At 47.2% G+C, this 25,581-nt stretch overlaps 1 protein-coding gene across 2 annotated transcripts in view; it reads right to left on the reverse strand.

Moving 5' to 3' along the window:
• The window catches only part of SETBP1 (SET binding protein 1), a 264,896-nt gene extending 239,738 nt beyond the window's left edge, over positions 1-25,158 (reverse strand). For both annotated transcript variants that reach the window (XM_074931316.1, XM_074931315.1), the window contains exons 1-2: positions 24,394-25,158; positions 7,364-8,024 (exon numbers count right to left, since the gene is read on the reverse strand). In XM_074931316.1, coding sequence (XP_074787417.1) covers positions 7,364-7,855 — 492 coding nt within the window. In that variant the 5' untranslated portion in view covers positions 7,856-8,024; positions 24,394-25,158. The remainder of the gene's footprint in view (positions 1-7,363; positions 8,025-24,393) is intronic.
• Between the last annotated feature and the right edge of the window lie 423 nt (positions 25,159-25,581).

Raw genomic sequence — 25,581 nt, forward strand, 5'->3', positions numbered from 1 at the left:
GCATGTGAATGCACACAACTCCTTGCCTGCCTGCACGATCCTCTCCCTAACGTTTTTAGAATATTTTGACCAATTTTGATCAGTTTTGATGTATGAATAGAAATCTTTGAGATACAATATTCAAAAAAGTTTTGTTCAAATCGTTTGCTGGCCAGAAGAAAGAGACCCCTCAGGGCCTTCAGAGAGAGCTTGGCCAGCAAGTTCTCTCATCATTAGACACCAGAGAAGTCACATAAGAGGAAAGTGGTCAGAAACGAACTTTCACAAGTTTCAGTGCTCTTAGGAAAAGAAAAAAATGACAAGCTGAGGCCACCAGGTGAAGCCCCTCTTTCCGTTCAAATGAACTCAGGAAGAGTCAGTCCCACTGACTATGCAGGGAAATGTGGGCAGCAAGAAGTCTGGGAATGAAACATGTGAAGAGTTAGACCTGACCTGAGGGGGCTAGCTGGCTGTGCATGTGTGTGAAAAGATGAAAAAGCTGGAGGTAAATCAGAAGGTAGCTGTGGTCAGGCATGCCTGGAAGGAGAGGAGAGGGAGAACTGCATGCAAAACTTGATGCTAGAGGAACGTGAGACTGTGCATGTAGGACTGACATTCCTGTGCATCCCAAAACCTCTGCAAATGAAGACACAACCAGTACAGAGGTTTGCAGCTCTGGGTGCACGTGTCAGTGCGTAACATCTCCAGCACATTTCTGATAGCCTGGAGGCCATGGTGCTTTTGAAACACGAGCAGTGTGCACTGCCTTAGCCAAGCCTTGATGAGGCTGTCAGGAACAGCACCCATCCCCCCCCATGATTTGGTGGTGGGGACCACAGGACCTCTACCTGCACCCCCAGCTTCCCTATACTGGTCCCAGTTGCTTCCCTGCAGCATCTCCTCAACTCTGAAACCAACAGTGAGGACATTAGTCATGGTTTGAAAACAGGCACAACACAGGCAAACAAGGAAATGTCACAGAGGGCCATCGAAACTCAGCTGTGGGAGTGACTGCTGCAAAACAAAACCTGTCCTCAACAGACGGCCTCCACAAGCCCTGGTCATATGGCAGCTAGTCAAATACAGCAAGTCTTCCTCATTTGGCACTCCATGTTAAGCAGTAAAAGCCTCCTTAGTTTTCCTTAGCCCATCCCTTCACTGTCAGACATTTGTTTCTTTAAGAAATACTTCACTACATTAAAAAAAAAACAGTCCCAATTCTTTGGGAGCAGACAGACAGTGAGGGATGGGCAATCAGCGGGCTCAGACAGAGCACCAAGCTGGAAAAGAAATTCTGCCTTACTCCTGTCACAAAATATCTATGACACGATGTAAGGCAGACACTGCTCCAGTAGGCTTTGGAGAAGGAAGGCTAAGAGATGGGATCCAGCCCTTCCTGCCCTTCACAGAGAGGACTGAACCACTTCAGTAGGAACCAGCCTCCTCTAGGTGACTAGGGGGCCCAAGAGGACTCAGCTCCCAGTCTGGGCATCTCAGGTGCCTTCAGTGACCAAGATTAACCTGGGCCTGAGTGGTTCTCAGCTCATAGCAAAACTGGTTTCTTAAACTCTGAAGTTTCTACAAAGAAATTAATTCCTGCTCTCCTTTTGTGGGGAGCCCAAGGTAGTTGTGGTGGGAGGGCAACAAACTCCATCTGTTTCATTTGTGCCTTCAACAATGCAGTAGAAAGAAAAGCTAGCCAAAAAGAAACCTGGGATGAATATCAAAGTGTTGAGTTTGTGTAGCTTTGCAGCCGTACGTTTGTGTAGAAAGACTGAAAATGCCAGGAGCCTCGTGCCTGTTAGAGCAGCTCTAAACTAGTCTCTCAGATGCTCAAAAGCCAGTTTCACCTAAAACACAACTACAAGGAGACTTCCCCACTGTGCTGGCACTTATGGGGCTCTACCACTTTACCATAACCTGGGCAGATGCTGAGATCTAAACTGCTGGCATGAGCTTCAGGTACCTGCCACCAGCATCACTTAGAGTAGCTTCAAGGCTTTGCTAAGCAGGAGTGGGGACCAAACCAGCACAGAAACAGGTCCAGGCTGAAGTAGCTATGGAGGCTCCATCCTTTGGAAAAAAAAAAAAAAGAAAAAGAAGCTTTAAATCAAAGCCTGACACTTCAAGCAGGTACCACCACAAATGTGCAAGTGCCTTCTCCTCCCTGCTAAGCCAGAAGCAGCACAGGGAGCAAGCACTTACGTCAGTTTGGGACTGAGCCACGTTTGGGATCGCAACACGAAGAGCTGACTCAGGGGGCACCTCACATGGGGATGCCCTTAGTGAAGCGGAATAACCATGCACTATGAGCAATTGGATGATCATGCACACAAATCACCGGGGAGAAGAGTCCGGCACAGGAGTAATCGGACAAGAGCTGCAGATGCAGGTGAGAACCTGGAGGGAAAGTGCAATGTGCAGTCAGCAATGCAAAGAAGGGGGAAGGGGGGGGGGGCGGGGGGCGCGCTCATGATCTTCTGTAAGAAGGAGGGGTGCAAAGGGGAAAGCACGTGAAGGAGAGTCCTTAAGGAAAGGAGAACCACAGGAGAAAGCTGCGTGTGTGGGGCAGAGGAAGGAAGACGATGAATTGAATTTCAAGGGGAAAAGTGCTAGAGCTGCTTCCTGCAGAGAAACAGCAAATACCTACAGGAACTCAAAGGAAAAAAAGATGTTGCAAGAAAATCCAAGGATAGAGTTTCCTCTGACTGCACACATGGAAGCTTTACTTCCAATTGACTTGCTGCCTCTTATCTCTCAGCAATAAAACGCATTCACACATCCCAAGCTCTCAAAAAACCTCAGTGCAATAATAATTACAAAACAAAAATGAGTTTACATCCCCTGAAGCAGGACATTATGCATATGATGGAAGCTCCAAAGAAACTTTGTCAGGCTATGCTTTAAGAAAGAAGGGGGTGGAAAATGAAGTGTTTGCAGACACAAGGAAACAGACAGAGCAGAAAATGCAGGGAGGGGAACAAAAAAAAAAAAAAAAAGAAAAAAGAAAAAGAAGGAAATAAAACCAAACCAGGGAAATACTGCTCATCTGGGGCTTGTTAAATGCTACATGACAGGCAGGGAATGCTGATGGATTGCTTTGTTGCATTTGGTGCCACACTTTCAGTGCCCTTCCAGACTGACAGCATGTTTCCTTATCTGAAGGAAAAGGCACCTTTAGTGATGCTGAGGGTGCTGGACTCAAGCAGCCCTGCTGCAGATGGGAGAGCAGCAGCTGCAGGGCTTGCCAGAGTGCCAGCAGGACATCCTTTGGGCTCCTGTTTTTCCTCTTCCCTCCCTCTCCAATCAGACTAAATGAAATGGAGCCATTTGCGGGTTTAGAAGTGGCAAGGATTCAGCCCACTCCATCCCCAGGCGCCGAAGGGCTGAAATAAGAGCAGACGCTTACAGAACGTTTGTGCACTTTCCAACTGCCGCGCAGTGGCCACACGGACAGCCCAAGCTACGATACACCTTCCGAGCAGCCCTGGGAAAGGGCTTAGGAAACTACCTTCACTCTTATCAAGAAGAGGAAGCTGATGTGATACTTGGCATGGTCATGACTTAAAAGAAACCCCAAAAGTTGCTGGGTTGCAGCCAAGCGTTCAAGCCGGCAGAGCAGAGGTTCCCAAGGCTGATGCTCTCTCACCCCCTGCCTCTCTCCCTGCTCCGGGGCATCACCAACCGCACCCAGCAAGATCTTCTCCTGGTTTCCCTCCCCTCCCATTTATGATCGCATAACATCCCCGGGGCAATTGCTCACACGGAAAAGCAACATGAGGAAAATATTTAATGTATGTTTACATCTTTTAATATAGTGTAGCAGCTGGAATCAAAGGCAAAAAACCCAGGCCTCGACATATGAGCAGCCGGGCTCTCCACAGAGTCCCCTACTAATCATCCCCACTCCCTGGACCACAGCTTTAGAAATCAGGCACTAGCCCCTGTTGCCTAATTAGCAAAGCAGTGGAAAGCTTAGGAACAGGAATATCTTCTTCCCCCGCTAAGTGGCCACGGAATACATGCTATATCCCCCGTTCACAGCCCTTTCTTACATTGCTGGCACTACCAGTGCTTTGTGTACCCACATGCTGTTACTTAAATTGCTTCCATGTTTTCATTACTTGCCCTCTGTGCTATGTGTATTGAAGCTCCTGCAAGAATGCTGAAGTGGTATTTCAAAGCACTGGGATCTACTGGAGATGTGGCTGAAATTATTATGCAACAAACTTAAGTGATTTTTTCAAGTCCTGATAGAGTTTGGCCCTCCTCAGGGGGAAACATAGAAATTCAGGTGCTACTTCATGAGGTGCCAGGATAAATGCTCCCACCCGCCAGAGACACAAGACACAAGCAGCTCAGGTTATGCTCAGGTCTCCAACCTTACATACAGGTCTGAGGGGCCGGTGTATATATCCATAAGCAAGATGGTAAACTCAAATAATGATGCTGCTCCCATGAGCAAGGGAAAATATATACATTGGGCCAAACTCTGCTGGCAAAAATCCACAGAGGACAGTGGAATGGTGCCAGCTGAAAATCTGCCCCACTGGTTTAAATGTGTTGTTCCCTGCTGCTGGTAGCTGCTTCTCTGGAGTTTGTGCTGATTAAAGCAACAGGCAATCAAAGAGCCTAACTCTGAAATATCAGAACCACCAGTATCATTTAAATGTGACAGTCAGTTGTTTGGGGTTTTTTTAATCACTACTGCAGCTCTTGATGGTTATGCAAATACATGAAGAAGATACCTGCGTGCTCCTCTCTCCCAGGGAAGCCCACAGGTAGGCCAGACAGCTTCAGCTCCATCTGAGTTTCAACTTGCTGTTTCCTATCTTCTTCAAAAAATCTCCGTAACTGCCATGAGACACACGCATCGGCCATGAAAGCAACCACGCTGCCAGCACTGGAACCCTTCTCCCACCGATCTCCAACCTCTCTCTCTCCTTTCATCACCCTTTGACAGGAGATGTTCACAGCCAGGGCCCGATCCTGCAGCTTCTGAACTAAGAGGCGGTTGGTCCAAAATCCCTTCGGCTGCAGGGATGCAGGTTATTTACCATCCTGGTGATTCAGGCTGTGGATCTCCAGGCATCAGACCCCTTGGGATCACAGCGCTGGGGTCTTCCAGATCCCTGCTGGCGACTTCTGGGCCCCAGCTCGGCAGCTGCTGCGCGGCAGCCGTTGGGTGTTATGCTAATGGATGCGCCACTGCGGCAGCCCTCTCCCCATCTGCTCAGAGCATCCACCTGCTGGGTTGTTTTTTGTTTTTTGGGTTTTTGTTTTGTTTTGTTTTGTTTTAATGGCCAGATTAGCCCAGTGCTGTCCCAAAGCGCTTCCAGCCTGTGAACAGGGTGTGAACACAGCACCCGCCAGCTCGGACCTCACAGCACAAGCACAAGCTGGTTGCAGCCACATTCAGGCCACGATCTGCTTCTTTCAAACTCGTTATCTTTCTGCAATCAAGATCTCACCCTGAATGTAACCACACTACAAGGTGCTTTTTTGGTTCTTGTGGGGTTGGTTTTTTTGCACATAGCTTCCTTGCAGTTCTCTTTATTTATGTGACATTTTTGCATGGCCACATGAAGGAACGTGACTGGGTGATAAATAGAAATGAAAGCTCGAGTTTCTAAGCGGCCATATTCTCCACAGTTCATGCACAGTAGGCAGTGGTTTGCAAGTTGTTGGTGTTTTTTTTTGTTGGGTTTTTTTTTTTTTTTTTCCCCCTGCATGGCCACAGACAGATTGCTTGTGACACCTTTGCTGTAACCGAGCATGGTCTCACACAACCACTACCTCCCTCGAGGCCTCTGCAAGTATTCAGGGAGGAAAGGGAAGTGGAAATAAGACATTGCTTGGTGCTAAGAAGACAGCTCATCTTTCTCAATAGGTGGGAAAATCTATTCTCAGTGTATTATAGGGCCAAACCTCTTCTGTGTTAAAAAGAGCTATGTTTTTCATGCACATGGAGTATGCCATATAGCAAGATTCTAAGAAAAAAATCCCCCTGATTTTGTGTTGGTGGTTTTTTTTGTTTGTTTGGGGTTTTTTTCCAATTCAGCTTCTAATAGAAGCACTTTCAGGCTGAGCAATGTTAATCTCCCTCATCTCTGCCTTGAGTCAATGGGAAATATTGGTGCTTCAAAAAGTGATTTAAAGTTATCAGAATTTTGGTCTAAGTCAGTCTGCCAAGGAGACTGTCTCCAGGGAGAGCCATTGGCAATTAGTCTCTCCAGTGCTTCAACACATCCTTTGAGCATCCATCAAGTGTATAAGGTATGGGAGAAGTGGGGACCTTCTGCATAAGAAGGGATCTAAGCTGCATGAGCAGAAAAGGCAAGTCATGCCCTGAGCTCTAATCAGTGGATATCTACATCCCTGATGAATTTGTCCAGGTTTTGGAGATAGTCCTTAGCTTTTCATCAGATCCAGGTTCCAATCTGAATTCATCATGATGCCCATGTGTTACTAAGGAGGCAGAGTAAAGTATTTGCACTGTGGTAACACCTCACCCCAACCAAAGCTCCTTTGTCTAACACCTAGGACAGAAAACACCACTACATCCAAAATAACCTGAGTAATCACTAGGGGGGTGTGTGTGTGTGTGTGTCCCCAGTACCACTTAAAACACTTGAACTAAATTTATTTTAAAGGCTAAGTGTAGAGGACATTACTGAAAAATCAAGACAACAGCAAAACAAAAGGGTGCTCCTGAAAACAGCTCATACAAAGAAAGGATTTTCTTTCTTTTCCCCTCCCTTTCTCTCCTTGACTAAATGAAGATCAATTTTTACCCAAACTTAAAGTACCAAAAATTTATCTCCAGAAGGATATTTCAAGAAAATGATATGCATCTGGAAGAAAATGAGACTTATAATGGAAGTATTTTCTGAAGCGTAACTATAGTGTTGCTAGCACAATGCTGTAATCAAGAATAATGGAGCCCTTCGCCCCGTGTACAGGAATGGATTCAATTGTTCGCCGTGCACATACCTGTATTTTAAAAGTGTAGTGAAAAGCTTTAACTGCTGAAAGGCTCGAGCATTAGAGCTCAGACACAAAGCAGTTTAGAAGTGGGCTCCTTCATTTATCACTCATATAATGATTAATCTTAAAATCTCAATTACGCACAAAAATAGAAGAGGCCCGGCTGAACTTTTGATCCCTTCCAAATTGGTTCGTTTGAAGGATAGTTCAAGATCATCCCCACAGCATAGGCGGCAGTGCAGGATGATACCCGCTCTGTATTACCTCCTTCACAGCCAAGCAGGGCTTTGCAAACCTTGCAAAGGTTATGCCTCGGACACAATCTGAGCAGCTTTAATCCTACCCACTCCCTCTGCTTTCGGGAGAAAGGGGGAACACGGGAAAGAATAGGACTTACCTTCTTTTTGGAGTGTGATCTGTCCTCCTCTTTAGTTGCTTTGCTATTTTTCCCAGCTCTGGAAAGTTTCTGCTCCCCAGACTGCTTGATGGTGATTTTGATCTCGGGAGGGCAAATATAGTTCTCCAAGTTCTTTGGGGGCTTCTTAGCTCTCTTGGTGGTCTGGATCTTTAGTTTTAAACTCCCCTCCGTGAAGTTAGCCTCCTTGATGGAAAATTCCTGCTCCTCCAGGCCGTCTCCCGCCACCCATTTCTCGCTGTCCGCGTTGGAGGTGGAATCCACGTCTCTTCCAGAACCCAGCTCATCCTCTTCCTCAGGCTCCAGCCTCTCACCGCTCACCGGGATCCCCTTCCCCGAGCCCGCCACAGGCAGCATCGTCTCCCCCGTGCAGCCGGAGCCAGGCGGAGGCTTTGCAGAGGTGACAGTGGCTGGCAGAAAGTCTGCCTCGCCTCCCCTTTGCCGGGAGCTGCCCAAAGTCTCCCTGGGCTCCATAGCAATACCGCAACGCCCTGGAGTTTTATCGGAGAGAAGGGGAGTGCAGGAGGGGATGAGGAGAGCAAGGGCAGGTACGATCCCAGTGAACGAATGGTAACTGTCTGCCGAATTCAACGTCCTGATCGCCCAGAGGCTGCAAGGAGCTCAGAAGAGACCAAATCTGCCACTGTCAAAAGAAAGGAGAAGAAAAAAAGGAAGTTAGCATGCGCACACGCATCGAACGCAAGTGTGGAGATGACTGAAATGGGGCACGCTTGGGCTTCCCCTGCGGAATCTCAAGGGCCTTTCTTGAGGTAAAATGGGAACAAAGGCTGGTCAGCATTTCTAAGGGCTGGATCTGGTATCGTAAAGCAAGGAACAATAGCCACGTATATTGCTGAATTGATGAACATGGATATATAAAATATATAATCAAAAATGATGTATAAATGCAAATGCCTTCAACTGTAGACCTGGGAAATAAATGAGGGGGAAACCAGTTCTCCACACCCATGAACCTCCTCATCACTTCATAATGCTCACTGTCACAGGGTTTTTTAGAAGGAAAAAAAACAGAGGCAGACACTTGCTTGCCTCAAGTTAAAAAATAACCCCGTGCTCAGAGCACAGAAAACATGGTGTTGCCCTGTGAATCAGGCAGAAGAGTTTCACACTGCCTATTTTCCCACTTGCCAGGCAAGAGAGAGATGCCCTCAGCTGCCAGCTATTCTGAAGGGGGCTCCGCTTTGGATTAACTATTTGTTACTCCACGGGCCAGGCACCCACTGTCTGCATCCCAAGATGCTCCCTGGGATCCTGGAAGTGCAGGAGGATCTACCTGAGTCTCTTGCAGGGCATATCAGGCACCTGAGTATTAAGGGGGATAGAAGAAAGCTAAACTCAATGTTTTCCAGTTTCCACGACCTTGAGTATCCCTGCTCTGAGGCCAAGGCTTGGGCTGACTGAAGCAAAGACTGCACTCTTATCCTTTCAGATATGGGCTCTCTTTAAAACATCTCAGATTGAACCCTTTGCGATGGAAGGACTTGTGTTCAGTACCTTGCAAAGTCTTGGCCAAAGTTAGTGGAAGAGGTTGTGAATGTTCAGTTGAGGCAAAAGACATATCACCCAATGACATAGAAAGGCTAAGCCAAATACGAAACATTTGGTAAAAAAAAAATAAAATACATGTAGGGTGTTTTTAAAGGTGTTGAGGTTCTTTCATACACTCTCCCTAAAATCCCCCATATAGCCACTCCCCACTGCCCATCATGGCAAGCCAGGTGAGGCTACAAAACTAGCAGAAGAGCATGTGAGAAAGAAATAAAAGATATTTGCTGGTACTTTAGCAGAAACAGCTCCCTGGTGGGTCAGAGGAGTATCACTTCTGGCATACAGCAAAGGAAACAATAAGGCACTGCCAGGAGTAGGTGCTGGGGATGCAGATCTACTCTTTGAACACTAGCTCCCTGCTAGATGAGCTCTGCTATGCTGACAAACTCCACCCCCCAAAAAACTGCAAGCAAGCTCTGAACACAGCCAGGGATTCCCCTGGTCTTTCTCAGCAGCAATAAACTGTAAAGGAGAAACAAAAATAATCTTGCTACCTGTCATGAAATCATAACAGCATTATCAGTGTAGACTACTTTAAAGCACTGCTCACCAAGAAAAATCACATGTCCTTGTAACAATGGCTTCTTTCTGCTTTTTAAAAATACCTTGCACAAGCTTAAAATTCAAAAAGAAGTAATAACAAGAATTTTTATTATTTATAGATCCACATTTCCACCGGACTATGGCCATGGGTCACTTGTCTGACCCTGGAACATATGGCTACTCATGGAAAGTCCTGAGCATCCTAGAGCTCCATGAAATCATTGGGTGACCTCCACCCAGGTCCCAGCAGACACAAACTCAGATAAAGTCCCCATAAATAGCATAAGATGACAGCCCAAACAGAGGAGAAAAAAAAAAAAAAAAAAAAAGAACAATCATAGAGTCTGAACTGCCATCTGGCCTTAGAGGTGGTTTCTGTAGCTCATCGTAGATAAAAGTACACCATAAAACCACTCATGCTTAAGTTGCACATCTCCTGGCAATGAGGAGGAGACTAATTTCCCAGATCTGCTGGCACTGGTCTCATTTAAGAACTAACAGACCCAAGGTCTCCTGCACGCCTGCCTTGACTCACCCTGCGGTCAGCAAGTCTCTCCATTTCACCACTTGCGAAACCAGGATTACGCTTACCTCATTCAAACCCATCGTAGGGTGGGTTAGTTAATGCCCTTACATAGTTCTGAACCCAAGTGTTTACCATGCGGTATTCACTAATTACTAACGCAATTAGTACATTAAAGCCACCCAGTTGCAAGGAGCTGCTCCACCTAATTGACCAGCCTTACACCTCGCCTCTCATTTGTGCCTATGGAAGTGATGGGAGTCAGGATGACCTTCCTCTTCCACACAGTCCAATCAAAAAAAAAAAAAAAAAAAAAGGCTGTCCTATTTATCTGCCATTTCTCATTGTTAATCTCCTTGGAGAGGGACGAAATGTACACACACTCCTGGGCTGCAACACAAACACAAGGTGGTAAAAGCTCAGCAGTGCAGCATTCCAGGGAGTTACTGCTCTGGTATGCACGCATGTACAATGGGCACTCTGTGCGGGCCTCCACCCACAGGCTTTTAACCTCTCTCACGCTGGTAAAAAAGAGGAAACTTCTGGCAGACAGCATCTAGCTCAGCAGGCAGGGGAGCAGAATGAGACCACAGCTACCAAGGGTGCACCAGAGAAGGGACCACAGCCACAGGTGTAATGAACCAACTGGCTTGGGAGCCTACGTTGGATGGGAGCTGGAATAAAACTCTTGGCTCTGAGCTGGGAAGGGACTTTCAGGTCTGGAGTCATTGGGTAATGTTTTATGGAGGGTGAATAAAAAGCCAGGTTTCTGCTCCAAAGCCTGGCTATGGGTCTTGGACCCAGGCTCTAGGTCATGGTGCCCAAACACACATCCCTGCTTGGCTGTGTGCCTCCAGGTCAGTAGAAACAAGCAATACATGAATAAAGTCATTGCATTACATCAGTGTCAGGTGAGTTCATGCCACAACCCACCTTAAAATCCCACTTAAAAATATCAGCCTCCTGTTCTGCTGAGAGCCTTAAGATGATGATTATCACCAGACCCGCAACAAATAACCCTGCACGTAAAGGCTGTGCGGAATTAACTGGGTCATTGTTTTAGGTATCTCCTTACTCTCCTCCAGGGTTAATAGTTAAATGACTCGGGTGCAGGGACATTATACTGGTCTTTCTTGTTTGGGCAGGCTACCTGTGCTTTGACTAATTAGGAAACCTCACTTCGGGATTCTGAAGGGGTAAACTCTTTCGGAAACATCCCCATCTCCCCTCTCCAGACCGCCTGCAAGCAGAAGCACCGGAGGGACAGCGGTGAACACTTTCCCTCCACCAGCTCTTCTGCCTTAGCTGGCAATGTGCGGATCTGGAAATCTAGGGAGGAAGCATATTTTCCAGGAGACATCTAGATCTGTTTTAAACGCCCAAGAGATGGGGTCTGTCTAGACTTTTAAGTGCTCACCCAAACTGAACTTCCAGGCCTCCGAGACTCACCAGCATTAAATCCGGTTCAATAAACAACTACAGAGGCATTTTACCATCCGAATTAAGCTCCCAGAGGAAAGTATTACCTCTAGCAGGCTTCCTGCAGTCAAGTTAAATTTAAGGAGGATAATTCACAGGTGAATGACAACAAATTTCACAGAAGTTGGCATTAGCTCTTAATTAAGGAGAGATTCACGTTTCCTCTGGTAAGTACTGAGAAATAATCAAATGCCTGCGTGCTCAGCCTTGCTACAGCTGCTCACGTGTTTCTTATCAGCTCCTCTGGGCACCTCAAACACACTTCTGGAGGCAAAGGCCTGAAGTACAAGACCTCCCTTTGGGTCATACTAGATGCTTCCCATTAAGGGTTCTGAATACCCTCCCTTCTCCTGCCTCAGGCAACTACTCATGCTTGCAAGTATTCAGATGCCAGGGCTATAAAGTGTTTAAAATGAACATTTGCTGAAGACAAAAATAGAGGTGAGAGCCCACAGCAGGGGGAAGACATCCACCTATTCCAGATTCTCTATGAGGTGACAGTGGGTATAACACTTGGCATGGCTTTTGTCTCATGCACAGGAGCAACCACATTAGTAACAAGCAAACACTGATTAGACAATTCAAGCAAGCCAGGTTCAGCTGCCCAGAAGTTTGTGCCGCCGCTCTGATTTGCTCAAGCACCGGGAGTGCCAGCAGAGAGCTTGGAGCAGCATTAAGAGATGCTGCCTGAATCCCATAGCACACTAATCCCAGCCATGACTGCAGCTCCTGTGACTGCCTTCATTTTATCCGTAGAGTCCAAAATGGCCTAAAATGAAAAACAGAAAAAATTCTATTGAACAGGTTCAGGTGAGGGGAAACTGAGGCATGAGTCTGAGAGTGTCATAGTGAAGTGGAGCTCACATCTTCTTGAATGCCACGTCTATTGTGTTGCCTTTGGATCTCACGTTCTCTCATGTGACATACAGTTAAATCCCTAATCTCTGACAAATATCAGAAATCCTGGAAGCCTCTTTACACTCCATCCTTTTAAAACCCTTCACCACAAAGCACTGGAGACTATACAGCAATATTTAATGATATCACCTTTCACTCCAAAGACTCACGAGTTGCTTCCTCAATTATATATGCCACCGCTGAAATGCAGCTGCCTCTGGGGCAGAGGCCAATGGACAACCCACATTACACCCGAGGGAAAATTTTGGTCAGAAACCTGCTTTTATGAGAAGTGTCAGTGAAACTTCAGAATCCATCATGGGATATAAAAACCCAACAGCCTGGCATGCGGCAAGCTGCACTGAACTCAGTTAACCTACATTAGGAATAAAAAAAAAAAAAAAAAAAAAGCCCCAACATCTTTCTTCATTACTGCTTTGCCAAAAAGATAGGAATGTCAAGTGCGGTTGTAGTCATGGTCCATGCACTGCCAGCTCACCAGCAACACAAGTTTGATGCAGATCAGGAGCAGGCATCTGATCACATTTCTACTGAGTGAACCAGAGCACACAAGATGAGGGTTAAGGCTTTCTCAATGCCACCTTAAAGGCAGTCCCAGAGGATGGGTAAAACTTGTGAGCCATAAAGCCAGCATGGTGCAGACAAGTGACACAGTATGACGCCATACAAAGTCTGCTGGGATAAAATTAAGTCACTAGAAAATTTTTGGAACAAATTTGAACCAGGAGAATGAGTTTATACTGAATCAGTATCATGCACCAATAGCGTATTTAATCTGCTGCTCAGAGCCCTGGATTTATGGCATCTTTGGACCACAGCCTTAGTTACTTCCTGTGGCCATGATACTCTGAAAGAACCACCCAGCTTTGGCAGGGAGCTGGAAAAATGTCTGTGACAGCTATTTTCCGTCCACACTATAGATGCCATAGGAAACACCCTCTCCCTTTCACCCGCCTTGCGTCAATCAGGACAGAAACAAGGCAGAAGGATTTCCCCTCCAAGCAAAACAAATGAACATCATCTCTTAATAAAGAACCAGAGATGGACTGGTGATGTCCAAATCCCAACCGGGCACAACCCTGAGCATCCTGCCCTAGGTGACCCTGTGCTGAGCACCGTGATGTGCTGGACGATCTCCAGAGGCCCTTCCAACCCCAACCATTCCGTGCTTCTGGGATGTATTATCTGACCTCTGCCTCCAGTGCTGGGCAAATTGGTTACTACCGAATGATAATTTTAAACGCACTGTTAGAATTCCCATCTGTAAGATATACCTGGATATAGACACGCATAAAGTGGATGTGGCTATACAACAGATATGGTATGAGATCCTCAACTGATAAGAATAATTTTGAGTGGAATGACCATAAATCCACAGATTATCTATAAAAATAACTAAGGCATGTGATTCATTAATAGGGTGTATCAGAAGAAGAAAGGTGTTTCCTCTCCATGTGGTCCCCCTTTCTCCAACACTGCTTTTGGTCCAGTCTTTCCACCTCTGCCTCTGATTTTGCATGAGTTAGGTAAGGATTTTCTCTGAAGGGAAAGGATGCAAACTCTCCCAGGTGTGGTCTACCCACATGAAAACAAGGAGCAAGGATTAACGGCAGTTACCACAACAACAGCAGAAATGTAATCTTCACCTGTTTTCATCAGATTGCCCTGAGTCCAAGTGCTACCAGCCCTCTGCACCTCCACCAGCGTGACTGAGTAACACTGACTGATGGCTCTGCCTCGGTGTGGCCAAGTCTGGCAAAGGGAGCCAGGAAAAGCCACACTGGAGGGGAAAAGACAGGAAAACCTGAAGATCTCTCACAGCCAGATGAGGCTGCAAGCATCCCCACCCAGGTTAAAGAGACAGAAATAAATGAGAGCCCAAGCATATCCATAATTACAGAGGCATGTAAGTGTGCACATTACACACGTGTGTATCTGTCTTCTCAACATAGAGACATTAAGAGTAAATTATGGAATCATATTTGACTCCATAATTAGGTTTGAGTCTCCATAATTAGATCAGATAGTCACCTTTTTTATGTAAGTAACTAACTATCGTACAGCGCTGAAGGGAGGGCCAACTGAATGATTAAACAACTGACACGGCCATAAATCACAAGGCCCATAAAACCAGTTACTGCCCAAGGTATAGCTGCGGCAACAGCCAGCATAGTGAAGCACCCATCTGCAGTAGGAGGAGAGATGTCCATCATGTTGCTCAAGGACTTTTACAAGCTCCTGCTTGAGAACTGTGCCAAGGTTTTATAATTCTACTCACAACCTAAAGCTGTGTTGGGGAAGGGAGTAAACACCTCCTCATGCCGACTTCTGGTCTTTAAAGGACCAACCTCTTCCCACTTGTGCCCTCCAAGACAAACGCTGCTGCAGGACTGTTCTAAAGCTGGGCTTGTTTCACGAGATTTACATCAAGGAATCGTGTTTGAACACAATGAAATCAAGAGTTGTTCTGTCATTTTTTTCCCCATCACCCTTGAGAAGATTAGGCCTCTGGGACATTAGAGAGGAGAATGAGATGCCAGCTGTGCCCCATCTCATTACAACACAAAAAGCCAAGCCAGGAGATTTGACTATGACAGGTCAACTCCAGGCTGCCGGGCTCCCAGACCAAGCATCATCACTCTCAGCATAATGTGTAATCAAAGGTGACTCCTGAGATGATTCAAGAGAATACCCTGATCACTCTGCTGGGTGCAATAGTGTGTGCCACTACAAGGATAAAACTTATTCCATTAACAACAGATATAAAATTCCTTGGGGAAAACTGTCAACATGCAACAGAAGGGAACTTCAAATGCTTACTCCGTTCTACCCAGCTCTTGCACCATCCTGGAGGTAGTGGCAGCCACTCCAGGCTACAAATGGAAAGTTTTATGGGTGTTTAGGGAAAGGTTATTGGCACAGAGACCAGCCACAGAAAGCAAAGCCCTGCACAATTCCATCATCTGCGTTACCAAAATTTCCTAGATTGACTCTGCTCTTGGAGAGCAGCCATCAGACACAGTAGCCTCCTTCTAACACCGTTGTGGTAGGGCAATAATCTCTCCTCCCTATGATCAAACATTTCCCTCTGCACCCTGAAACATGCAGAAAATGATTTCTCTATATAAATCATTAACGAGGGGGTTGTTTTTATTTACTGCTGCTGCCACAGGACTCCTCCTTCCTCCTTTTCTTTTTTCCCCTTCCTTCATTCTTTTATTTTCACTTGCACAAGTGCCAAATATACTAGCTTTCCCACCTTTCAGGAAAAAAACAAAAACCAAAACCAAGCAAGAACAACAAAGAAATATATAAAATAAAACAACACATCTGATAGGGAATGCACCAGGTCTTGGCTCAGCACCCATTCTTCAGAGCTGTAAGTGATGGAGCAAGGAGGACCAAAAAGGCTTCGGTCCAGGGTCTATCCTGTGCCCAGTCCAGAGGCTGTACAAACAACACATCCCATATTACTCAATTCTGCATGCTTCAGATGAGACTAGGAATAAAAAAGGTTGGATTTTGTCCATGCAGGCTTGCACTGTGTGTTTTCATGCTGAGCAAGCAGTGGTGTATTTCTTGGTGCTGTATAATGTACCAAGCATCCCCAGCATCAAGGGGAGACTGTGGGAAAATAGGGCATATATAGGGCATTCAAGAAGAATAATAATAATTTGGGGTATTTGAAGAAAGGCATTGAGACTTCTTTGCCTTGCAGAATATATCAGTCTCCAGGCTTTGAGGGAGGAGAGAGTGTCAGGGTCAGCAAAACAAAAAATACCCTTAAAGCCTGATGGACTGAAGAAGAAAAAGCGGGAGGCAAAAGCAGTGCAGGACTCAAGTGGACGTGGCTGGATGTGCACGGGGCAAAGAGCAGCCCACAGTGCCGGGACAGCGACGTCAAGAGGCATAAACCAGTCGGGAGCGTGCTAGTGGGAAGACCTGAGGCCAAGAATAAAGGCAAGATAACTGACAGCTCCTGTGGGCAAAGGAAAGGAGTACCTTTGCCTCTAATGAGGTTGAAGAGGAAGCAGTTACAGAAGTGCTGGGAGAAGTTGAGTCAGACAGGAGATAAGAGTCTGCCGAGTACCTGCACGCCCGAAAGGCCTCTCCAGATGAACCACTTGATTGTGCTCTTTGTGAGGCATCCTTCCGAGGCAGCAAATAGGATAGTGAGCACTGGATTCATGACTCAAATCCCTATTCAAGCAGGACCAGGACTTTTGGCTGTTATTCCCTTGTAATGCCACTGAGTTCAGGAGGATGTTAAAGGTTGGGATGGGGTCAGAATTTGGAGGAATCCAAAGTCAAGTCAGCCATGGGTGCCCTCTCTCTCTCCACTGATGATATATGGGTCTCCATCTCCTAATCTGAGTCCTTCGCTTGGGTCCTGACCAAGCAAGGTTTGGTCTGTAGGCTCTGATGGGTCAAGAGACACCTGAACTGAGGCATCCATACCACTGCTGCCCAGTTAGAGATGGATGTAGGTTTGAATAGGGTCCCAGTTCCTACCTAGGGGCACGCTGCAGCCTATTGCTATTTTAATGGTTGCTCACAACATTTTTTTCAGAGTTTTTCCTTAAGGGCCCTGGGAGGTCTGTTCACTGAACTAAACCTGAAGAAAATGTCCTGGTCTGAAAGCTACAGTTAAAAGGCAGCATGTTTTAAGAGCAGATGTGCCTTCAACTCTGATAACAGGATGGAGAAGCAGGACCTATGTTTCTGTGACTATCTTCTATGACATAGAACTGGGATCCAATGTAACCGACACCTATAGTAAATGCCATATATGACACGTACACACTAGGATTTGTAAGGACAGTGCCTCTCTCTTTAAGCCAACAGACTAAAAGATCTCCATCGACTTTAGGATGCCTACAATGACACTTAATTTGTCATGGCATCACAAAACATGAACTCAATTTTTCTGTTCTCCTCACACACCAAAAGACAGAGGCCTTCAAGAAGCCCTATGTTTATATCCATTTATCAGTTCAAAGTCCAGCATGTTAGACTGCTGCCCTGGTTAAAAGCATGTGGTTAGAATAATTTAAAATGGAAAAATGTTTCCTCTTCTTCCCCCACTCTCACTTATACTGAATAAATTGGAGGGGAAAGAAATGGAACTGACAGCTGGAGAGAATTTACTCAACCTTTCAGGAAGAAAATTGTCATCAGGCAAAGAGAAAGCATGACATTTTTCAGCCCATTAGGTGAAGGTTTATGGAAGTTACAAGGATGTGAATATATGGGTTAATATTTTAAACTGTTTTGCAAGCTTAGGAACAATGGCCATGTATAATAACGCTTTGCCCAGATGCCTGCTATAATACTTTACATGTATACAATCCCGTCTGAACACTTACTAAACTCCCCCCAGTTAAGCTTCACGTCTTTGATCCCTTCTGAAAAAGAACTGAAGTATTCAGTAGAGAGTTATTCCCCTGTGCAGAATTCTATTGAATCCCCACTATAGAGCTCCATAGGAAGGCTTTAGAGAGGGAGGAAAAAAAAAAAAAAAAAAAAAAAAGAAAGAAAAACTACAGGAAGGATTTCCTTGTCCAGCAAACTAATAGGATTTCCGAGGAGTTTCAGTAGAAACGTCATTGCATTCTCCAAAGCCAAAAATTTAGCAAGACTCAGGGAGAGGTAGGAATGGATCACAGTGTTGTTCTAGAATACACTGGGCCTAACGGGGAAGTTAGGTCAGTGTCCAAGTCTTACAAATCTCATCAGTAGGATATTCAGGATATGTGGATTCATATTGAGGAAAGACATGGTTGTAATGCCTTGCAGCTTGACCTCTGGTTTGAGTATCATCATTTTCTTCCTTCCATCTTAAAACCAACTTCTCCATCTGCTAAAATACCACGACAGAAACAGAGTGATTCATTGTATACATATATATCTCTCAGTTTTAAAGGTTAAGGCTAACAAAAATTTCAAAGTAACATAAAACCTCAGGCTTCCGATCTTTAACCCATCTCTAATTTTGAGGTATTTAAGTGAGCCCTGGGTTACCCCATGCTTCCCTACCACACATTCTTCTGAACAGCTTTCCCAAGCACTGTTACAGGGGATACTGTACTACTACGTACTAGAGGAGACTTTGCTATCATCACTGACACATTCATAGAGCCCTTCACAGCCCAGGACTGCACAGCAACCCTTACAGGAACAGGAATTCACTCCTGCAGAGGCAGTACGAAGCTAAATAAGTCACTCCACAATGGCATTTACCCACAGCCCCAGCACCCGACTCTGCCAGGCATTTACATCCCAATATATCACAACTGCAGAGATGAGCCTTGGGCCATGCTGTGCTCTGGTATTCACCAGGGCAGGTCAGAGCCTTGCCACCACCTTCAGACCTCATGTTTGCATGGAAATTGGTCTCCTCCTGCATGTTTTTTCCACACATTGAGCTTGCTTTCAAAACAGTGATTCAGACTCACCAGCCCTACATAGGGAAGACAACTCAAACTCATCCTTATCATCTGCACAACTCCTTTTTTACCCTGCAAGGGCCCTGTGCTGGATGGACACGTACACGAGCCCCACCACTGTCCCACTGATAAGCAAGAGTAAACCTGACCCTGGGATCTGTGAGCCATCCCAATGACCGTATTTGCAGAGTACTTCTCTGGCCACCTTCCTGTTTTGTCACCTGTGCTTCAGCCCCATCACTTTCCCCTTGATATCCAAAGTCAACAGGGTCATCATCACACACTAGCAATGGCACACAGGTTCAGTGGACAAGCAGCCAGGCAAATAACATAGAGGTACAGAGGCCTGAGACCTTGCCAGGCTCACCAGCTAGACTTGGAAGTAAACCAGAGCCATAAAGATCGTAATCAAGCCTAGAACAAATCTTCCCAATCAACAGGGTGTTTGAGGACCAGAGTTTCAGTTTGGCCTTTTGGAGAGAGAGGTAACTAACCTGAGATCTCTTCGAAATTTTCAGTGTCATAAAATACAACAAAAGCCTGAATTAAATGGTCAGAAGATTGCTTATCATACCCAGCTGTCCCACCACTTACAGTAAAAGCTCATCGTTGTGTTTGCACGATCTGCGCTGCAAAGTAAATCCCACTCCAAAAGGATAAAGTAGCCTCTAACTCTGCTCCCTCTGAAGAGCTGATAAACGGAATTTACCCCACCCTACTTCCTTCACACATTTCCTCAGCTCTGAAAGACAAGATGCATTATTCTCTGCCTGCTTTTACTCAATTTAAGAAATGATTTTGCCTTCCTTTTTATTTTTTTTTCTTCCCTCCACCCCGCCATGTATTTATCCCCCTCTCCTTGCTCTCTACACAACCAGTTAAACATGAATGCAGAATCCAGATGCCTGTTGGGGAGCTGCACTGATTTTCAGCATCCAGCAGGGCTCTAAGCGGGTCCGAAGATGCAGTGAACTTTCGAAGCCACATCAAGTGAAGCCCTCACGTTGGGAGAAGGAAAAATAAACGGTCTCTAAGGGTTTGAGCGCACCTCAGAAGCAACTGTGCTAACAATGCATTCTTGCAACCTGATTTCACGCCGATATCGGAGGGCAAACTAGTCCCAACCTCCACAGTTTGGAAATCGTTTTCAGGTCCAACATTTCCCCAGGCTAAAACCTGGAGTGGAGGGGTTTTAAAGCCCATCTTTAATCAAGTCGACAATTTCCTAAAAGCATGAGTCATTTTAGTTCCTCAACAGTAATAACGGGAAAGGAAACTCTTATTTTTTATCAAGTTGGAAAGAGAGAAAGTAACGAGAACAGAACATATAATAGCAGCAAAACCAGTCCCAGTAGAAACCACAAACCCTGCAGCAAAACACTGGGAACCTTCTCTGCTAAAGTTCTCCCACAGAATCTCGCCTTTCTTGCTAGGCTTTGGACTAGCTCTAAATCTTGGATTGCTGCTGCCCAAAGAGCTCCTGGACTTCCCAGCAATGAGGCTAGATTTTGCCGTAGATTTCATCTGACCACCTTTTTTTTTTTTTTTTTTTTTTTTTTTTATGCACAGATTTGCTGTCCTTATCATCAAATGCATGCTTAAATGCGGCACTTAACACACTCAAAACCCCGTTGTGCCTACGTTATGGTAGGCAAAAACGACCTGCTGAATTTTATGAACATGGCTTAAACCCTGCTCAGTTGGACCTACTGTTGGCCATGCATCATGGAGCACGTTTTGGCAGTTATTAATGCTGCCTTTCAACATCATCGCAGACCCACAGATCACAGATACTCCAGAGATGGGTAGTTAACGGGGAGCAAGAAAAACCGCCTAGGCATATGGTTAAACAAATCAGTCATCAATTCATTGGGACAGCTTTCATTTCCATTACAGCAATCTGTTGGATCCCAGAACAGTTTTTACGTGGTTCATTAGACAATAGCCTTTCTTGCTACTAGTTGGGTCAAGAGTCAAAATTGCTGTGTAATTGCAAGTCTCGGAGCACAAGGCAAGAGTTTTTCAGTCCTGGAGGGTGTTGTCCAAAGGGGAAAGAAAACAGAAGGGAAAGATTATGTGTAAGCAATTGAGCCCTACTGAGAGGGCAAAAAATGTCACTGAAACTGGGATTAGCCAAATCTTGTAATGGAAAACAAGAGTCCTGTTGGTAAGCTGGCACTTACACCTAAGAGATGGGGAAAAGGAGCTCAAAGGATGGGTCAAAACAGACCAGAAGAGAAGATTAAGAAGCATCTGAAGCCAAAAAATGATGGTCGGACCTTTTCAAGCATTTAACTCCTTGAGTTAATTAAGCACATGGCAACAGCAGTTATTAAACAAAACAAAACAAAACAAAAAACCCAAACAAAAAAACCCAAAACAGTTCCCAATTTAATCAAAGTACATTACTGGAAATGATACCGAGCAACCTCAGTAGAGAAACCCAGTAAATATCAAGTCAAGCTAAATAGCTCAGTTATGATTATTATTAATAATAAATCATGGCCACTGTTTCTTTTGTTTGCCAACAACTAGCATAGTTTATGGCTATGCACAAACCTAACACACCATTTTATTACATTTCAGAGAGTGCATCCTCCTAAAATGATAATGTGTTAATAATCTATGCTGGGCTTTTTGGCAGGAACCAAAGAGCTCAAACAACTTGAAATAACATCAGCAAAAAATTATTTATTCCCCATCCCTAGTTGCAGAGAAAACAGAGGTTTTCTTGGCTCAGTTACTTCTCAATAGATTTCTGGTTTCAATTAAAACTTTGAGTCTGAGAAGTTTAAAAAAAAAAAAAAAAGACCAACCCAAAGCCAGTAAGAGATGGAAGAGAAGTCTCCATTCACTGAGTGTTGCTGCTTCCCCCACACACACCCCACACACCCCCCACCTCCCCGTTTTTACATAACCTTTCCGAGCTAAGAGCAGAGATTAAAGTACAACTTCATTGTTTGGAAGGGTTTTTCTCCTTTCAGCTAAAAACCAAGTGGAGATGAAAAAAGTTTCTCCTTTGAGTGGAAGGAGCTTCCGACCGAGGGGAGTGAGCTCAGCCAAGGCCAGGGAAACGCAGGAAGGTGTGTGTGAAGCAGCCACTTGCACATTTTCCCCGACAGGCATTTTTTTCTCCCGATAAAAGGTCCTAGACACTTGTTTCCTCAGGTTCGTGCTATCGCTGCCTAACGTGAGCCGGCTGATTATATCATTACTGTAGCCTGCACCAAGTTAGTCCTGGCTGCAGGGGCTGTCGGATCAATAATTGTTCCCACTTGGGTCCATAATATTCAACGCGGGATTGGATTTGCCAGCAGTCCTTTACCCCTGAAATCCTCCTGTCAATACGAAAAGGATCAAATTACTTTCCCTGACAGCAGAGGACTCGCAGGCTCAGCGCTTTGCTCGCCTCGCACATCCTTTGCGGTTTGACAGACGGACAAATAAAGGCAACACGGCGGGTCCCCTCGTCGTCGTCGTCGTCCCCCTCCTCCTCCTCCCCCCCGACCCGGCCCGGCTTGGCCCGGCGGCTAATGAAACACCTCGGTTTGCGGGGGGAGAAACCCTGCCCGGCTCCCCCCAATCCCCCCGCCCTCCATCCCTCCATCCCTCCCCGCCGGCCGCATTCGCTTGTGGCGGACTCCTCCCAGTGCCCGGCTCCGCTCGCCGCCCTGCCGGCCCTCATCACCAGCCCGGGGGTGGGGGTCACCGACACCCCCACGACGCCGGGATGTGCGGCCCAGTGCCCCCCCCCCCCCCCGCCATACCATGCAGCCCCCCCCCCCCCCCCCCATCCATATCCTCCTCCCCCGCGGGGAATCCCCACGCGTGTCCCCTTGCAAACCGCGGGATGGGGACTCTGCCCGCCGCGGGGGGGTTTGGGGTGTCAGGGGTGTCCACTAACCCCTCCCTTCCCGAACAGGCGGCCGCTCCCAGGGTCCGGCTCCCGGCGGCGAAGTGGCCTTTTAGCATCATCAGGCGTCAGGCCCGAGATTATCAGTGTCGTTTATTTGAAGCGGAAACGAATCGGAAATCCTTCTCTCAACTGCCTTTTTAGACACATAAATACGCGCAGGCAGGGGCAGGCAGCGCCGGGGACCGCGGGTGCCCGGTGTGATGCACACTCACACTCACACACACACACCGGGAAACAAGGGCGGGAGGGAGCCCCCGCCTCGCCGGGACACACACACACACACATACACACGACACACACCTGATTTTCGCGGGGAAACCCGACGAGGAACGGGTGTGTGAGTGTGTGAGTGTGAGTGTGAGTGTGAGTGAGCGTGCACGGATGTGGGCAGGCAGCCTTGCGCCAGGGCTGGAGTTGACAATAGCCGCCCGCGGCTGCAAGGCTGCGTTTTGCACCACTAGCACACCCCCCCCCCCCCCCCCCCAATAATACCACCCCAAAACCAACACACATTCCCCCCTCCCCACGACGATACCGGCGATATTCAAAACGCCCAAAGCTGAACTCCACTTTCACCGGGGGGAGGGGGGGGGGGGCAGAGGGGCCACCGGGGTCCCCAATCACCGGCTAATTAATAACCATTATTAACGCTCCTCACTTCGCCACCGAGCAGGGGGAATGGAGGAATGGGGGGGGGGGGGGATGGCGGTGGGGGTCCCGCGTTGCTAATTACTCCCCCCACTTCTCCATTCCCCCCATCGCACACACCCCCCCACCAACACCCCCCCCCCCCCACCCCTTTCCTACTGCAAATTGCCGCTTTTGGGGGCTGCGTGTCCTTTTCAATGTCAAAACAAGCGCGGGGACGCGGCGGTCGCCCCGGGGCAGCGATGTGCCCCCCCGTTTCGCGACACACACACACACACACACACACACACACCCGGCCCCGTGTCCAGCACCGCCGCGGACCCCCGGGCACACGCACACACACTCACACACACGAAATCTCCATAAGGTTACAACGTTGCTCTCTAGCTCCACTTAACCTGCAATTTACGAAGCGGGGGGGGTCTCGCCCCCCTTCCCCTCCTTTCCACGAGCACACACATAGCTGCCACCTACCCCCGGCACCGATGGGGAAACACAGGCTACCAAAATGGGGGTGTGGGGGTGTGGGGGTGGGGGTGTATCATCGCGGGGGGGGTAAACACATTTAAGCAAACTCCTAAAAAAATTTTCAACCCCTTCCCAGCAACACGGTTTTGCACCCCCCCCCCCAATAACACACATACACACACCCCCCACCAGCCACAAAGCATGGGGAGGGAAGGGGTCGGAGGGGGAGAGGAGGACTCGGAGGCATTGTACAGCGGAGAAATATTCCCCCCCCCCTCCAAATAAATAAAGCCCTTTCCGCGCCATTGCAAAGTCACAACACGAAAAAAAAAAAAAAAAAAAAGAGACATTAACTTTTGCATGCAGAGGGGAAAAAAAAAAAAAGGGGGGGGGGAGAAAGGGGTAAGACCCTCCTGCAATCCGGATCATCAAGACAGACCTTTCCTCGATGGCTCAGGTTTTTTGTTGCTTGCTCCCCCCCCCCCCCTCCCCATTTACTAACCCATATCCCCAAAACGGCAGTGGGGGCTTCTTAGCAGCTTCCTCTTCTTCTTCTTTCTTCCTCCTCCTCCTCCTCCTCCTCCTCCCTCGGATTCCCCCCTTCTTGTCTCTTCTCTTTTAGATCCCGGTTTCAATCCCTCGCCACAGCCCCCAAAGGTGCTTTTGCTTGTGTTGCGGCAAACCCATGGCGGTGTTCATCTGTCAGATTAGGGGAGCGCACGGCCGCGCAGCACACGCAGAGCGGAGAGGGAGGAGGGCGGGGGGAGGAGGGAAGGCACCCGGGGAGAGGGAGATGGACGGACAGACAGACGGGTAGATAGCTCGATAGATAAATGATAGATAAATAGAGCGAGATAGAGCGAGAAAGGGGGGAAAATGGCGTCTTGGAAGCCGGAATCCCGGAGTAAATCAAATTAACACGCAACACCCAGAGCAGTCCCGGCTAATTTTAGCAGGATCCAAAATAAAAATGAAAAGGAAAAGGGGGGTGGGAAGGAGAAGAAGGAGGGGAGGGGGGGGGGGTAAAAGAAAGGAGGGGGGGGGAAGGAGGAAAAAAAAAAAGGGGAAAGGAAAAAAAATAAAAAGGAGAAAAAAAAAAATCAATGCACTGGATAAAATCCTGGATTTGAAATCGATGGAGCTTGTCTCTGTCTCTCTGGTTCTCTCGCTTTTTCTTTTCTTTTCCTTCTTTCTTTTTTTTTTTTTTTTTTTTTGGAGGGGGGCTTTTTTTTCTTTCTGTTTGTTGTTGTTGGTTGTTTGGGGGCCTTTTGAAGGGGGTCGAGGGTAGGGGAGGGGGGGGGGGGAGAAAGCGTTTTCGGTTTTGCTTTTCCCGGCGAGGAGTTGGTTGGGCTTTTTTTTAAAAAAAAAAAAAAAAAAAAAAAAGAAAAAAGAGCAAAAACCCCGCGACGAGAGAAAAGGGGCTGCTTTGGCGGCGAGGAAGCTGTTCCCTTTATTCCGTCTCTCCCGTCTCCGGAGCGGGGCCCGCGCTGGTGCCGGAGCTCCGGCGGGCTGCGGGGCTGCGGCCGCCCCGCTCCCCCCGCCGCGCCGCCCCGCACCGCCCCACGCCGGGCCGCGCCGAGGGAGGGCAAAGGGGAGGCGGGGGGGAGAAAAAAAAACCCGACACCCCACCAACACCCCCTTTTCCTAACGGGATCGATGCTCACACACCCCCAGTGGCACACACACACGC

Source organism: Athene noctua, chromosome Z (assembly GCF_965140245.1).
Source record: "Athene noctua chromosome Z, bAthNoc1.hap1.1, whole genome shotgun sequence".
NCBI lineage: Eukaryota > Metazoa > Chordata > Aves > Strigiformes > Strigidae > Athene > Athene noctua.